The sequence below is a fragment of the Chiloscyllium punctatum genome, chromosome 26 (genome assembly GCF_047496795.1).
Source record: "Chiloscyllium punctatum isolate Juve2018m chromosome 26, sChiPun1.3, whole genome shotgun sequence".
Classification (NCBI taxonomy): domain Eukaryota; kingdom Metazoa; phylum Chordata; class Chondrichthyes; order Orectolobiformes; family Hemiscylliidae; genus Chiloscyllium; species Chiloscyllium punctatum.
Genome location: NC_092764.1, coordinates 57,942,450 through 57,958,013, shown reverse-complemented (window position 1 = coordinate 57,958,013; position 15,564 = coordinate 57,942,450). Strand labels below are relative to the sequence as shown.

Genomic DNA, 15,564 nt, shown 5'->3' with positions numbered 1-15,564 from the left:
GTCAGTCTGTACTTTCAATCCTTATTGTAGACTATGAATGAATGCTGGGTAAGTATCTATCAGTGATAGCACTTACCTGCCTACTTTAATTCAATTTGGTTTGGAAATCTGCTGTTCCTTTTCAAAGTTGTAGATTGTAAGACGACTACAGGTTGACATTCCTGTGTACTTCCTGCTGAATACCAACACCGCAGGCTCCAGGAAAGAAATGACTGACCTTCCTGCTGTTCTGATGGCAAGTGGCTGGAGTTGAGATCTGTTATTGCCTGAAATATAGACAGGAAGACGGCTTTGGTGTTTTGATTGCTGTGCTTGTTGATTCAGGTTAGGTCTTTATGCTGCTTCTGTGTATTATATCACAACAACGTCTGCACTACAAAAGAACTTCATTGGCTGAAGGGAAATCACCAGGCTTGCAAATAGTACTCTTATCATATTAAAGTTTGTTCATTCTTCCTTATTTCCTCATTCTCACCCCTCTTTTCATCTCCTGAGTGATATGACGGTGTGGTCAGGAGATAGTTTTTGAACAATAATCATTATTCATCCATGAGGTTTTTGAAAGTGAGTGCCACCAGGACACTCATCCAGAGTCCATACAAGTGCTCTTCCAGCAGGGTACCACTCACATCATCTCCCTATTGCATGGACTGAGATAGCAATTGTAACAGCTACAATTCATTATTACAGTGCCGGTCAGTGATGCAACTTAGTTTCCTAGTCTTGATAATTCAACCACTTAGCTCGACAAAATTAGTGAACCATTAGTGGAATGCAAACATTTTGAAATAATCACGTGCAGAATTTTTCTTCCTTTTTTGTGTTAAACGAAAAAGCAGTATTTTATGAGTAAATAACCACTTTGACATCATAAGGCCACAAGACATAGGAGCAGAAATTAGGGCATTCTTTTGTGAAGGCTTTGTCTCAAAATTCCCAATGAATATGCATGATGTTAGGTTAACAGACCAGAAAATATTTCAGATTAAAAATGAAGGCCTTATTGAGGCACAGGGATCTGTGTCCTTCCCATTCCTTCACCAGATACTGGTGAGTGCGAGAGAACTCTCATCCCTCTGCCTGCAAAAAGAAAGGTTAGCAATTTATACACCGACTTCCACTATCTCAGAAAGTCACTAAGCGCTTTATAGCCAATGACATGTCATCACCATTGTATTGTAGGAAACACAGTCACCATTGAGCGAAAAGCAGGTGACCAGGACTGATTAGGGTTTGCCGTTGGGATCTGCAGTACCCAGCTGCTGAAATTGTAGCCACTGTCAGCTCAGTAGCACCCCACCTGTCTGGATCCTCTGATATTGCCTGCCTTCATTAAGAATGTCATCAAGAACATCAGATAAATTCAGCACATCTCTCCTCACTGTCAAAATGTTATTTTAATTTTTTTGGAATACACAATGGTTAACTGCTAAACGAAGAATAATGATGTTAAAACCAACAGAAATAGGAACAGGAGTAGGCTGTTAGGCCTCTTGAGCCTGTTCTGCTGTTCAGTAGGATCACTGCGGATTTGAAATTCCTCACGTCCACTTTCCTGCTCTTTCCCTGTAACCCTTGATTCCCCAACTGATCAAAAATCTTTCTATCTCAGCCTTAAATATATACAAGGACTTTACCCCTCAGCTCTCTGTGGTAAGGAGCTCCAAAGACTTTCAACTTCCAAGAGAAGAAATTCCTCCTCATCTCAGTCTTAAATTGGCTTCCCTTTGTTCTCAGCCTATCCCCACTGGTCCCAGACTCTCCTTGCAATCAAAGTCCTTGTGACTTGTAGAACATTTGGATATTCTATAGCTATCTGTTATCACTTAAGAATCTGAGGTGAGTCTCACTTTAACTTGTCAACAATTCCTGTACTTACCCAGGATTGGCTACAGAATAATAAGATTGAAAGAAATCAATAACTAGTTCATGAATTACTTTCAGAATTAGTTTGTGAAAATGCCTTTTGGTTATAGAGGAATTGAATTAAGTTAGTTCTTTTAGCAGATGATCTGCTCACTGCACAGGTAGACCGACCCTAAGGAAAATAAGGGGCGTTTCTGGAGTACACGAAAGATCTACAATCACCCACTTTTCCGTGAAAATCCTCAAGAATTGATCCAAGGAAAGTCATGCTCAAGGAATAGTGAGAGCTAGCAGCCTACCTGCTTCCTGTCCACGCTGCAGCTTATAATTGTCTTGGCTGAATTTATTTGATAATAGATGGACAGTGATGATGAATATCAACACAAACAGTGGATATACTTTGAGGACAAGCAATTCAGCCAGGAACTGTTCATGTTTTCAAAATTAAATCTAATTTCATTGCTGATTTATACTTTAGAAATCCTCCGAAATGTGACAATCCTCCAATATATCCACAAATGGCCCAACAGTACAGTGGCTATTGTGCTTTATATATATATTAATAAAATGAAACAACCAAACTTCACCTTGGTGTTGCTGTTTTAATTTCTAGAAAGGAACAGATGCCAAGAGGCAAGAAGTAATCGTGCTGGACCCAAAGAGGAGTAATGCAATTAACATTGGGCTCACAGTATTACCACCGGTTCATATAATCAAAAATGCCATTCTCAACTTTGATGAATATGCCATAAACAAGGAAGGTATTGAGGTAAGGCAAGTAAACTTGAACCTGTAGGCCTAGGGCATTGGGGGAGTACATCAATTTAACAAAAGACAAGATCACAAATGGGAATATTAGGTTGCTACCATTGCTTGCTCCACCATTGGCATGCATCAGTTAGTACTTGGATTCAGATTGATCTACTAAGGCTTACTGACACAGTGATGCCCAGAGATTGAACACTTCGGTGCTCTCTCTGTCACCCCTGCAGCCGCACATTTCATTGTGCAAAGCAACCAAATAAAATTCAATCTCTAGCAAAAGGATGTTTTGCTGTGTGCCACTCAGGTCATTTTTATAACTAATATCGACTTGTCGCTCTGGAAATTCCAACACATTCACTGTGGAGGTTACTAAACTGGCAGCATGACATGGAATACATGCAATGTGGTTTTTTTTAAAGTGCAGACAAATGTGACTAAACATGGTGTGCTAACAAGCAATTCAGCCAGGAACTGTTCATATTTTCAAAATTAAATCTAATTTCATTACTGGTTTATACTTTAGAAATCCTCCAAAATGTGACAAGCCAAGTCTAATTCCTCTGCACCAAAAAAAAGGGATTAGACCCAATGGTTCTCCTCTGCTTCATGTTCTATAATCAACACTAATTCCACCTTGCTAGTTCACCCCAAGATTAGTTACCAACCTTCATTCTTGGGAAAGACCTCATTAGATCCATTAGTTGTCTCCTTTCTCATCCTCTCTCCTTCTGCCATCTGGGAATACAGCAAGATACAATGGAGCCTCCACAAATCTTGCCAACTCTTCAACCCAAGAGGGCTAAATTCAATTTATGCTGTTTGTAATGTGTTTATATTTATTCCTGTAGCTAATTTATAAAATATGTATGGCAAAACCTTGGAGGCTCAATTACCTGCCAGCATCCATTATCTTGGTGTGTGGGGGCTTATCAATTATAGGGACTTTGAAATCTGACTGAGACCACACATTGGGTGAGGAACTTCATTCCTTGTTTATCCATAAATATTTAGTGTTCACCTTGAATAGTGCTCACCTCTAAGACTCATTCTTCCTCACTTTTATTTTCATTTGTGCTGCCATTTGTAACAAAGACTAAAAGCTGGGGGCCTGTGAATCTCAAAGATAAGTAAACGGAGATATGTCTGCATGAGTTCAGCTTTAGTAGAGAGCTTTGAATGGCTGATGGTGAGATCAGTGTATTATCTGGGTCATCACAGATCATGTCATTCTGATAAAGTGTGACATCAGCAGTAAGAACAGAATACATTAGCTGTTCGCAAGAACTCTTGTAAAATTGCATTATCCTCATGTTACACAGCTCACTGTGACAATGATGTTTCAGATTTTCTGATGCTTCATAAGTGTGCTCTGGGGCACTTTCAGTTGCTCCTGTTGTCAATTCATTCTCAAAGTAGAATGTGAATGTGACTTAATAGTAACATCATATATCATTGTGTTTAACCAGGACAGTGTCAGTTGTTTAGGAACAGGAGCAGTTCATAATCTCTCAAGTCTGTTCTGCCACTTGATTAGATCAAGACTGATCTGTCTCTTAACTCCATTTACACTCTCCTTGGTTTCATGTTTTATAATGCCCTTGCCTAAAAAAAATTTATTTCAGTTTATATAACTCCTCTTTTAAAGAGGCTTTTTAAAAATATTAGTGGGAGTTCATTGTGGAGATAAAAGGATATTCATGTTGAAATGTTTCTTCTTTGTCCTTGAAGACTGGTCCTTGGTGACTATTTACTGAACGATGGCTAAGTCCCATGTGTGGGCAGGGCAAGGACACAAGCTCCAAAATGAACTCAGTCAGAAACCATTAAAAGCCTGCACTGACACACACCAAGCAACACGCTGGCCCTCTAACTAGCTGAGCTAACTGGCTATTCGGTTCACAGAACAACTGTTCTAAAATAAACACTTATAAAGACCAATCCTATTCTATCTAATCAGTTGAAGGATGAATTTTTCAAACTAACTTAATTATATTTAGTTAATGTGTCGAATGATGCAATTACCCACTGATAACCCCACTATCCTTCTCCCTCCTGTTTTCTAACAGAAAATATTGACCATGGTGCCCACAGAAGAGGAGAAACAGAAGATCCAAGAAGCTCAGTTGGTGAATCCCGACGTTCCTTTGGGAACGGCAGAACAGTTCCTTTTAACCCTGTCGTCAATCAATGGGATTACAGCCAGGCTTCAACTCTGGGCTTTCAAATTGGACTATGAGCTCATGGAAAAGGTGGGAATTGTTATTGAATCTTTGTGCTACATTGCTATGGAATGTTATAGCTTTAAAAAGAAATGTAATCTCATATCCTGGATTTTCTACAGAGTTCTGGATTTTGTGTAATATGTCAGAATTGAAAGGTAATTCATTGGGGAAGACAATAAATAAACATTTCTGTATTATGTACGCTACAATCCATAAAAATACCATATATAAGTAGAGAGACACCGAGTTAATAGCATGCAGAATGTAATGTAATTTATCAGTTGTGATCAATCCAAATCTTGATATGTTCAAGATAGCCAGACTGATAATAAGCAGCTTTGGTAATCCTAGATGCTTAGATGGGTATGTTGTTACATTTATTTGTAGTTTAAGAGAAACATTGAAATATTTAGATTGACATGCATATGGTAGTTAACAATGCTGAAAGACTCATTACATTATATCATAGAGCATGTTGATCTTTGATCCACAGTTGGATTTGCAGCTATAAACTTGGTGCCTGATAGGTTAATGCTTTTAGGAGGGTACTATAATTCAAGAAAAATTGTGAATCCATTTTACTAAATCTTTCAAACGTTTCAGATTGCCTACTTAATAATTTCTACTGATTTAGTCTCTTCAAGTTTGACCCTTGAAAAAGTTTGCATGTAAAGTTCTGAAATGAATCTTCTAACTTCTTGTTGTAGGAAATTGCCGAGCCGCTGTTTGACCTGAAGCATGGAATGGAGCAACTTGCAAAGAATAAAACCTTTAAATGCCTTTTGGCAACTCTACTCGCGATTGGAAATTTTCTGAACAATTCCAGTGTAAGAAGCCAATCTCATTTCAGGATAATGGAATGCCTGTATGAAACCCTCATGAATGCTTACATATTAGGTCTTGTTTCTTTTCTCCCCTAGGCCAAAGGATTCGAGCTGAGTTATCTGGAGAAAGTGTCTGAGGTGAAGGATACACTTCAGAGGCAATCTTTACTGTATCACATGTGTAACCTTGTGGTGGAGAAATTCCCAGACACAACAGATGTGTATTCTGAGATTGCAGCAATCACGAGATCTGCTAAAGTAAGTGCCAAGAAGACACCCACTGAGTTGAAATAAAAGCAAAATACACTGGAAATCTGGAACTAAAAACAGAATGCTGGAGAAATTTAGCAACTCCAGTGGGGGGTGTGTGGTGGGGAGAGAGAGCGCGAGAGAGAGTCATAATTGGAACTCAATACCGAAGAAGAGTCTTTGGACTCGAAAGATTAACTCTGTTTCACTCTCCACAATGTTAAAAATCACACAACACCAGTATATAGTCCAACAGGTTTATTTGGAAGCACTAGCTTTCAGAGCACTGCTCCTTTACCACCTGAAGAAGGAGTAGCACTCTAAAAGCTAGTGCTTCCAAATAAACCTGTTGCAATATAACCTGGTGTTGTGTGATTTTTGACTTTGTCCACACCGGTCCACCAGCTTCTCCACATCATCACGCTCCAACAGACCTGCTGAGTTTCTCCAAGACTTTCTGTTGTTAGTTTCACAGCATGCTAAGGTTTGGTGCAGGATGACGATGCTGCTAAATTTGCTATTTTCTCTTTCATACACCTAGTGGTATTAAGTATTCCAAACTGCATGATTGATACAAAGATAGCTACACAGAAAGGTTTCTGATACTCAGCTCTATCAATGTTTTAATCCAACCTGAGAAACATATCTACTGCCTGGCTGATAGGCAAGACAGTTTTGGTCCCATCCACGCTTCCAATCATGACCTTCATGCATCCTCATAATATCCATCCTTTAAATCGGAGGTTATAACTTTAGCCAACTTGTCATAATGTCTGAAATTCCCTGCCCATTTCCTTTCACCTTTCCACTCTTTAAAATAGGTATTTTTTTGAACAGGTGGATGATGAAGAAATGTCTTGATGTCCATTATTGTCTCATTATGCTCCTTTGAAGGATCTTGGAACATTTTGCTGTGTTAAACGGCCACATAATGCAGGTTGTTGATGCCATTGCATTCAGCTAGTGTAGGTCCAAGTCCTACAATTTTCAATGCACCAGGACGGACTGCAGCTGGGCTTGCAGCATTCCTCAAACCATCCTTACCATCCTGACAAGACAGTAATGAAGAGTTAAAGCAGGACTGGCCAAATTCAAAGCACGGGAGGTGGCAAAATCAATGTCTGTAATGGGTGAGCTGCAGCTGAAATGCAGTTTTACAGAAGCTGTTGTTCATGATGTTGCGAGGGACTTTTTGAATTTTTGCAGAAAAGCAAAACAATGTGGAAAAGGGTCTGACATTCTTTAATGTACAGTCCAAGAATGCAGTCCAATATGATAATGAATTGTATGGTCTCAGATTTTTCTTAGCAAATGGAATTTGTGGTATATTGGACTGTTTTGCATATTTTGGGTCTTTTCAAGTTGCCCTCTGCACATGTACAAATCTACAGCATTTTCATTTCCACTGATCATTTAATAAACCAAATGCAATGTCCTTCTGACTAATGTGCCACATTTGATGGGAGCAGCTACAGTTCCTAACTCGTGCTGCTGATTTGTGCTTCTGCTTTTAGCTGCAAAGGTGTTCAGTTATGATGGGACATTGTTCCTGAGCTGCTCATGTCTCACATTCTCTTGTCTGCATTCACAGATTGACTTTGATCAGTTGGCAGAAAGCCTTGTTCAGCTGGAAAGAAAATGTAAAGCTTCGTGGGATCACCTGAAGGTCATAGCTAAGCATGAAACCAAGCCTGTTCTAAAAAATAAAATGACTGAATTTCTGAAGGACAGCACGGAAAGGATTATAATCCTCAAAGTGGTACATCGTCGAATTATAAACAGGTCAGAATCATTAACATTGAAATAAATTTATTGGTGAGACTTCTGTTAAAAGTAAAAACCCATTCTACAATCAGCAGTCTTTCAATGAACTGGCATCTAAGTGATTGTCCATAAGTTGCTTTCCTTTATTACAATGGCGAGGACCATCATTACAGCCAAAAACATTAAGAGTAGGCCATTCAGTTCCACAATTCAGATGGAATATGTTCGCATGGAACCTCAGCTCTATTCCCAACCTTGCTCCATATCTGTTGATGTCTTTACCTAATGTAAAAAAAACTATTGAACTCAGTCTTGAAAATTCCAACTGACCCAGGATCCACAGCTTTCCAGGGTGGATCATTTCAGATATCCTTTAGTGTGAAAAGGTTCCTGATTATAGGCTTGGTCAGATTCACTGTGTCTGTGTCTGTCTCTCTGTGTGTCTCTCTCTTTCTCATAATTGTCTCTCTCTTTTTCTTTTTCTTTTTCTCTCTTTCTCTCTCTCTATCTCCCTCTGTCTGTGTGTGTGTCTCTCTTTTTTTCTCTGTCTGTTTCTCTCCCTCTCTCTCTCTCTCTCTCTCTCTCTCTCTCTCTCTCTTCTGTCTGGCTAGCTGTCCCTGTCTCTTTCAGTCGCTTTCTGTGTTTATCTGTCTGTCTCTCTCTCTGTTACAATCTACCTACCCATCTATCTATCTATCTTTCTCTCTCTTTCTCTTTCTAAGTTAGTGGCCTCACTAATCCTCAGTAAGGCCAAATAAAAATCATCATGCCGTATGCTGTGCCACATGAGGTTGGAACTTCAGCACACACTGCCTCCTCATTATTATGATCACTGTTATTACATTGAAAATTTAAGTTCAAACAAGCATGGATCGAGAAAGGCAGAGGCTATGTATCACGAATTCCCATAAAGTGTTATTTTTGGAAATTACTAATTCCAACCACCTTCTCTCCCCCCGTCCACTCACCCTCATATGAAGTGTCATTTAGTTTTTGGTGCCTATCACTTGTTGAAAGCACATTCAAAGATTAAGATACATCTGTATTTTGCTAAGAACCAGGTGTGATACCATAGGTTGTAGAAAAAAGCTTGCAGTTGCATTATATGGTTTTGGATGTGGAAGAGAGACCAAACTGCAGGCCCCACAAGGTTCACTTCCACTCACTTAGCAACAAAAAGGAGGACAGTGAGTAACTGAACCGTACAGAACCCAGGAGTTTCTGCTATTACACTGGGGTAGCTACTCTGCATGGTGCTACAGGCTCAACAAATACAATCCATCAGATTTCACATCCTTGGTCACTGCCCCGCAGTTCATTCTGGAATTGCAGCTGTGATGATTTCAGGGTTGAATAGTCTGTAAAGACATTGCATTGAAGTGAATCACTGGAGGGCAGCCAGTACTGTGAAACCACTGCAGAGAGGAGCCATTAGCTTCAGGGGAGGAAGAGAGAAGATTGTGCTAACGAGGAGGCCTGGACTAATGATCTGGACACATGGATTCACATTCAATTAACTAAACACATCTCAAATAAAAAGCTAGTCTTAGAAATGGTGACCATGAAAATACTGATCTGTTTTGGTTGTCAAAACCAATGTTATTTATTATTGCCCTTTTAGGAAAGAAAATCTGCCATCCTTACCTAGTCTCTATGTGACTCCGGAAACAGGAATATGATAGGGATACATAGGGATGGGCAATAGTTGGTTACACTCTCATCCTGGGAATTAATACAAATAAAGGAAGTATGAAACACAGTAATTTCAGATGGTAAGGATAGTCCAGAATGGGGGACATGTAGCAAGTTCAATGGAACTTTTCAGGCTCAATAGAAAATATTCTCAAAAAAACTATAATTTCCAGACTCTTGCAATTACTCCTTGAAAGTGGCACTATTGTACTACTGCACTGAGTCTGACAGAGACAGACTGCTGTGTTTTGGACAATAAAATATCTTTTTGGGAATGATACAACTGCACAAAACATTACTGCACAAATGATAAGTGCTGTGGAAAGGTGAACCTATTCTGCTTATGATTTCCGCTGAACTGTTTTGATTAGTTAAGGCTTTTATTGTGACTCAGTTATTTCCAGAAACAACCTGGTGCCTCCTAGTGGCGAACTACTGAGACTACTTGTGATCCCCCTGTGCCCACTCTGTCAGCTGTAAGACAAATCAGGTGACTGAAAAGGTTGCAGGGGATTTTCTAAGGAATTAATTTCTCAATGAAAAATAGTAAATTATAAACTTTTGTTGGCTGTGGGTGACATTTCAATACTATACATTTCTGTACATTGTTTGCTTAAAGCCAATATAATTTTATGGGAGGGTTACAAATTCCCTTTGCAACTTCTATGGGTCCGAAATGCAATGAGCCTGAATCAGCTCACCCCAGTTTCTAGTCTGCTTGGCCCCTAGGACACTAATTCAGGTGTAATTGGCTCTAAATTCACTGCCACTCCCAAAGTTAACCATAGACAACTGATGTGGGGAATGGAGAAACCTCTGAGGTTGGTGAAATAGCTCCACAGAGGCTGGTATTCTGTGACCAAGTCACCCTTTACTTACAAGTGGAGAGTTGTTGATGCTGATCCAGCTCTTTCAGAGCTAGCTCTGAGTGAACAGGATGTCAGACACTTTTTTTTTCCCCCCAGCACCCATGGTGTGTGTGTGCAGGTGTGAGACACAGAGAGACACACAAGGTGTACGAATCTTTATTCAATTTCCACCACCAGGAAGATAGGAAAACACCCGAGTGGCCAGTGACAAGCAGTGCCCTTCACAAAAGGGCAAATGCTGTCTGATCACAGACACTCTTTATATCTGTCAGCCAGGAGTCCCTGGTTGGACCAGATTAACAGCCCCAATCAGGGAACTCATATTCTATGATGTCCACCTGGCTGACCTTATTACAATTGCTACCGTTCAGACAATGTATTGATAGCAGTGTCTTATCTGTGAATGTTCAAAGATAAAAATAGTCTGGGCACAAAAACAAAAGTGTTCCATTTGCAGTATTAACATCCCTCACCTAGATTAATCTCTTTGCTTCTCACTTCTAGCACAATGGGGGGAAAAGAAGTCCCTTCAGAATGTTAATGGAGTTTGCATAATTATCGTATGAGATAAAAACTTCCACACAAAAAAAAATACAGACAGATCCAAAACCACAAATTGTTGTCAACCGAGACATTACATTCAACAAGGAGCAAAAAGTAATTTAGAGCCAGTTTTTAGCCCCTTGAGTATGTGGAGCCACTGTCAGTCAGCAATTTGTTTCACAAAATACTCCTGTCTGTAACAAATTTCCCCTACCATTGAAACTAGTTAAAGAGAACAACATCGTTGCAGTGAAGGCTGTCAACTTGCATTCTTGTGCTTTGGTGCACTCTTGTGGAGGAATCTGATGTGTGAAAGTTGCTACATTCATCATTAATCACTGAAAGCAAAAGCACTTTGCCTGGACCCCAAAGGCCCCATATCAAGCAGGTGTACCATCACTATGGTAACTCAGTCAAAAACCCATGGAATTACCTTTGTAATTTCAACTGTGAAGAGTAATTCCAAATTCATGTCACCATTTCTTCCAGGTTCCATTCTTTTCTGCTCTACCTGGGCCATCCTTCCAACTCTGCCCGAGAGCTGAAGATTACCAGGTTCTGTAAAATAATTAGTGAGTTTGCACTAGAATATCGGACCACCAGAGAACGGGTCCTGCAGCAGAAACAGAAGAGGGCTGCATATCGAGAGAGGAACAAGACAAGGGGGAAAATGATCACAGAGGTATGCTGATTTAAAATTAACTCTCTGTCTCCAGTTTTTTTTTAAAAGAGAACAATTACAATTGAATGCAGTTTTATTGAAATAGCTTTGGTGCTGCAATTTTACAAGGCTATGTTTTTCTGTTGATTAAAATGCTAATACAGGACAGTATTTTTGCTCCCCAATTGTTGGTCTTAGTTTGTCACTGGAAGAGACAATTGGAAGCTAATATGGAGTTAGGACGAATTTGATCTAAAAATAGCCAATCTCAGTGTCAAGCTGGATAATGTCTATGCCCACTTGATATTGGGTGTAAGGCCTTATTTGCATCACAACAGGTGGAAAGTCAAACAGGCAAACCACATAAGTACAGGTCAGGTGGTAAACTGTTCTGTTGTAAGTAGCTCACCTCCTTGTTTCCTAAAGCTTCTCCACCATCTACAAGGCACAGCCAGGTGTGTGCTGAAATAGTCTCCCCTTTCTTTGATGTATATAGCTCCAACAATGTTTGGGTAGCTCAACAGCATTCAGGATAAAGCAACCAGCTCAATTGTCACCTCTTTCACCTTAAACACCTACATATGTACAACCAGCACCAACACAACCCTCCATTTTGTTACTTTGTCTACAGGATGGACTGCAACATTTCAAGAAGATTTCTTCAACAGCATGCCCCACCATTTAGAATAGTCATAGAAATGTATAACATGGAAACAGACTGTTCAGTCCAAGTAGTTGTCAATGTCAACCAGATATTCTAAAGTAAGCTAGTCCCATTTGCCAGCATTTGGCCCATATCCCTCTAAACCCTTCCTATTCATAAACCCATCCAGATGCCTTTTAAATGTTGTAATTGTACCAGCCACCACCATTTCCTCTGGAGGCTCATTCCATACATGCACCACCCTCTGCATCAAAAAGTTGCCCCTTGGTCCCTATTGAATCTTTCCCTTCTAACCTTAAATCTGCGCCCTCTAATTTTGGATTCCCCAACCTCAGGGAATCCTTGGCTATTCACCCTATCCATGACCCCCATGATATTATGAACTTTTATAAGGTCACCCCTCAGCCTCTGATGTTTCGGGAAAAATAGCCCCAACCTTTTCAATCACTTCCTATAGCTCAAACCCTCCAGCCCTGGCAACATCCTTGTAAATCTATCAGAACCCTTTCAAGTTTCACAACATCCTTACTATAGCAGGGAGACCAGAGTTGAGGTCCATGGTGAAACTGGCTGAGCATGGGCAGAACTGGGTAGTAAAGATTCCTGGACAGAAAGTGATCATGAAAGCTGGGGAGGGAAAGAAAGGTAGAGGTATGACAGAATATTACAGTGTAGTAGAAATTGGATGTTCTAGAGGGGTGAAGGATTAAATCTGTTTCTTTCAAGTTAAAGAAAAGAGGTACCGTTACATTATTGGGTGTATTCTCAATGTCAACCAAACAGTGAAAATGGTTTAGAAACAAATTTGCAAGAAAATTAGAAGGAGATGTAAAAACTATTGATTTAGATAATAGGAAACTTTAATTATCCTATTATTGTCTGGAATGACCATATGTTAAAGGGCAGAGAGGGGGAAAAGTTTTTGAAGTGTATTCAGGAGAATTCTGTAATGCTGGATCAGTAGGGGAAAATTGAGGGAATAGTAATCATGGTATTATAAGTTTTAGGTTATTTCTAATGTCTCAAGTTTAGAAAAATGGAATGTAATTTTTTTTAAAATCCCACCTTTTTACCTAGATTGTCAGGGTTGACACAGAGGGAAGATCAGTCAGCGATTGGAGTAGGGCCACCTCAAAGCAGGGACATGGTCTCAAAATAAGAATTGAATTGAATTGAATTTATTGTCATGTGTACTGAGGCACAGTGAAAAGCTTTGTCTTGCGAACAATATGAGGCAGATCACTGAGTTGAGTAGCATAGATCGTAAATAATAGGTAAACAGTGGCAAAAACAAAAACACAGGTACAGGAGAATGTTAGGAGTTTGTGAGTCCATTGAGTATTCTAACAACCGGTAGGTAGAAACTGTTGTGAAGCCGGCTAGTGCACATGTTCAGGCTTCTGTACCTTCTCCCTAAGGCAGGCCATTTAGGGATGAGAAGAGGAGAAATTTCTTCATTTAGCAAGTACTGATTCTTTGAAAATCTCTGCCCCCGAGCTGTGGAGACTTAGTCATTGAGTATATTCACAACTGAGATTGATAATTATCTACATATTAAAAACATCAAGGGATAGTACAAACAGGTTATGTTGTGTCGGAGATCAGCTGTGATGTCTCTAAATGGTGAATGGGCTTCAGAGGGGCTGAATGGCCTATTTCTGTTTGTGTCCTATTCCCAGGATGAGAGGCTTCAATTACATGGACAGGTTGGCGAAGAGAAAACTGAAGGCAGAATTGATACAAGTCATTGAATACTTTCATGGCAGTGGTAAAGAGATTATTGATCAACAAGTGAGCAGAAGCTCACGAGGGCAGGCTGGAGTATGGAGTTTGGGTCTTGAATGGTAAAGCTGGCTTGAGGGGCTGAATGGCCTACTCCTAGTTCACAGGTAATCAAAGTAATGAGGGGTGTTGATGTTGTATATAGGGAGAAACTGCTACCATTGATAGCAGGAAAGTCAATAAGAAGGAAACACCAATTTAAAGTGATTGGTAAAAGAAACAAGGCGGCTACAGGGTAAAGATGGAGTTGACAGAGGGTCCTAGTTGAGTTGCTCTGGTAGTGAGTTGCATTGCACTTAGTGGTTTCTTCTCTATGCTGTAAAGTTTCAATGATCCTGTACAGAGCTGATCTGGCCGAATCTGTAGAAAGTAAAAATGAGTTAATGCTTTAGGTCAATGGTGAAATGTTAGCCCTGATTCTCTCTCTAGATGTACTGCCTGGCATGCTGAGTATTTCCAGCCTTTCCTGGTTTTATTCATTATTTGGCTCTGTCAGGGTAACATTTAGAGAAAGAAAAGGCTAGATTCATCCCTATCCATCACCACTGCCCTCCATCTGGTTGAGCTCATCCTCTCATTTTCTTCAGGTCAGAGGGGTATCCATGGGTACCCACACGGGCCTCAGTCATGTCTGTCTCTTTGTGGGGTATGTGGAACATTCCTTGTTCCAGTCCTACTCCACCTATAACTCTTTCTCCGGTACATTGATAACATCATTGGTGCTGCTTCCCTCTCTAATCTGGAACTGGAAAAGTTCATCAATTTTGTTTCCAATTTCCAACCTGATTCCAGCTTCACTTGGTCCATTCCTGATTCCTCTCTTCCCTTTCTCGATATCTCTATTTCCATTTCTGGGGTTAGACTGGTCACCAATATCTACTACAAACCCCTGACCAATAGTTACCTTGACTATATATCCTCACACCGTCTCTGTAAAGACTCTATTCCATTCTCCCGATTCCTGCGTCTCCGTTGGAACTGTTCTGATGATGCCAACTTTGATACTTTCTTCCTCAACTGAGGATTTCCCAACACCGTGGTTGACAAGGCCCTCAGCCAGGTCTGATCCACCTCCTGCACTTCTGCCCTCACCCCCTCCTCGCCCTCAACACCGATAGGGTCCTCAAATACTCAACTACCACCCCACCGACATCCACATCCAGAGGATCATTCGCTGCCATTTCTGCCACCTCCAGCGAGATGCCACCACCAGACACACACATTCCCCTCCTCTCCCTTGTCAGTCTTCTGCAAGGACCATTCCCTCCAAGACAAGCTGGTCCACTCCTCCTTCACTCTCAGCATCTCCCCACAGCCCCATGGCGCCATCCCCTGCAACTGCAGAAGGTGTAGCACCTGTCTGTTTACTTCCTCCCTCCTCGCTATCCAAGGCCACAGAGACACTGTCCAGGTGAAATCTGTTGTACTTTCTGCTCACAACCTGGTCTCCTTTACGTTGAGGAGATAAAGCACAGACTGGCCAATCGCTTTGCAGAACACCAACTTTCTCTCTGCAGACGTTTCCCTGGGCTTCCAGTTGTCTGTCACTTCAGTGCACCAGCACCAGCGAAGTTCAGTGCAAGCTGTAAGGATGGATCTCATTTTCTGCCTGGAGACCCTGCAACTTTCAAATATTAATATCAAGTTCAATAATTTTGGAGCC

At 40.6% G+C, this 15,564-nt stretch overlaps 1 protein-coding gene across 3 annotated transcripts in view; it reads left to right on the top strand.

Moving 5' to 3' along the window:
* The window catches only part of fhod1 (formin homology 2 domain containing 1), a 310,142-nt gene that overhangs the window by 276,087 nt on the left and 18,491 nt on the right, over positions 1 to 15,564 (top strand). For all 3 annotated transcript variants that reach the window (XM_072547486.1, XM_072547487.1, XM_072547488.1), the window contains 6 exons: positions 2,480 to 2,635; positions 4,698 to 4,880; positions 5,561 to 5,680; positions 5,774 to 5,935; positions 7,518 to 7,708; positions 11,284 to 11,476. In XM_072547486.1, coding sequence (XP_072403587.1) covers positions 2,480 to 2,635; positions 4,698 to 4,880; positions 5,561 to 5,680; positions 5,774 to 5,935; positions 7,518 to 7,708; positions 11,284 to 11,476 — 1,005 coding nt within the window. The remainder of the gene's footprint in view (positions 1 to 2,479; positions 2,636 to 4,697; positions 4,881 to 5,560; positions 5,681 to 5,773; positions 5,936 to 7,517; positions 7,709 to 11,283; positions 11,477 to 15,564) is intronic.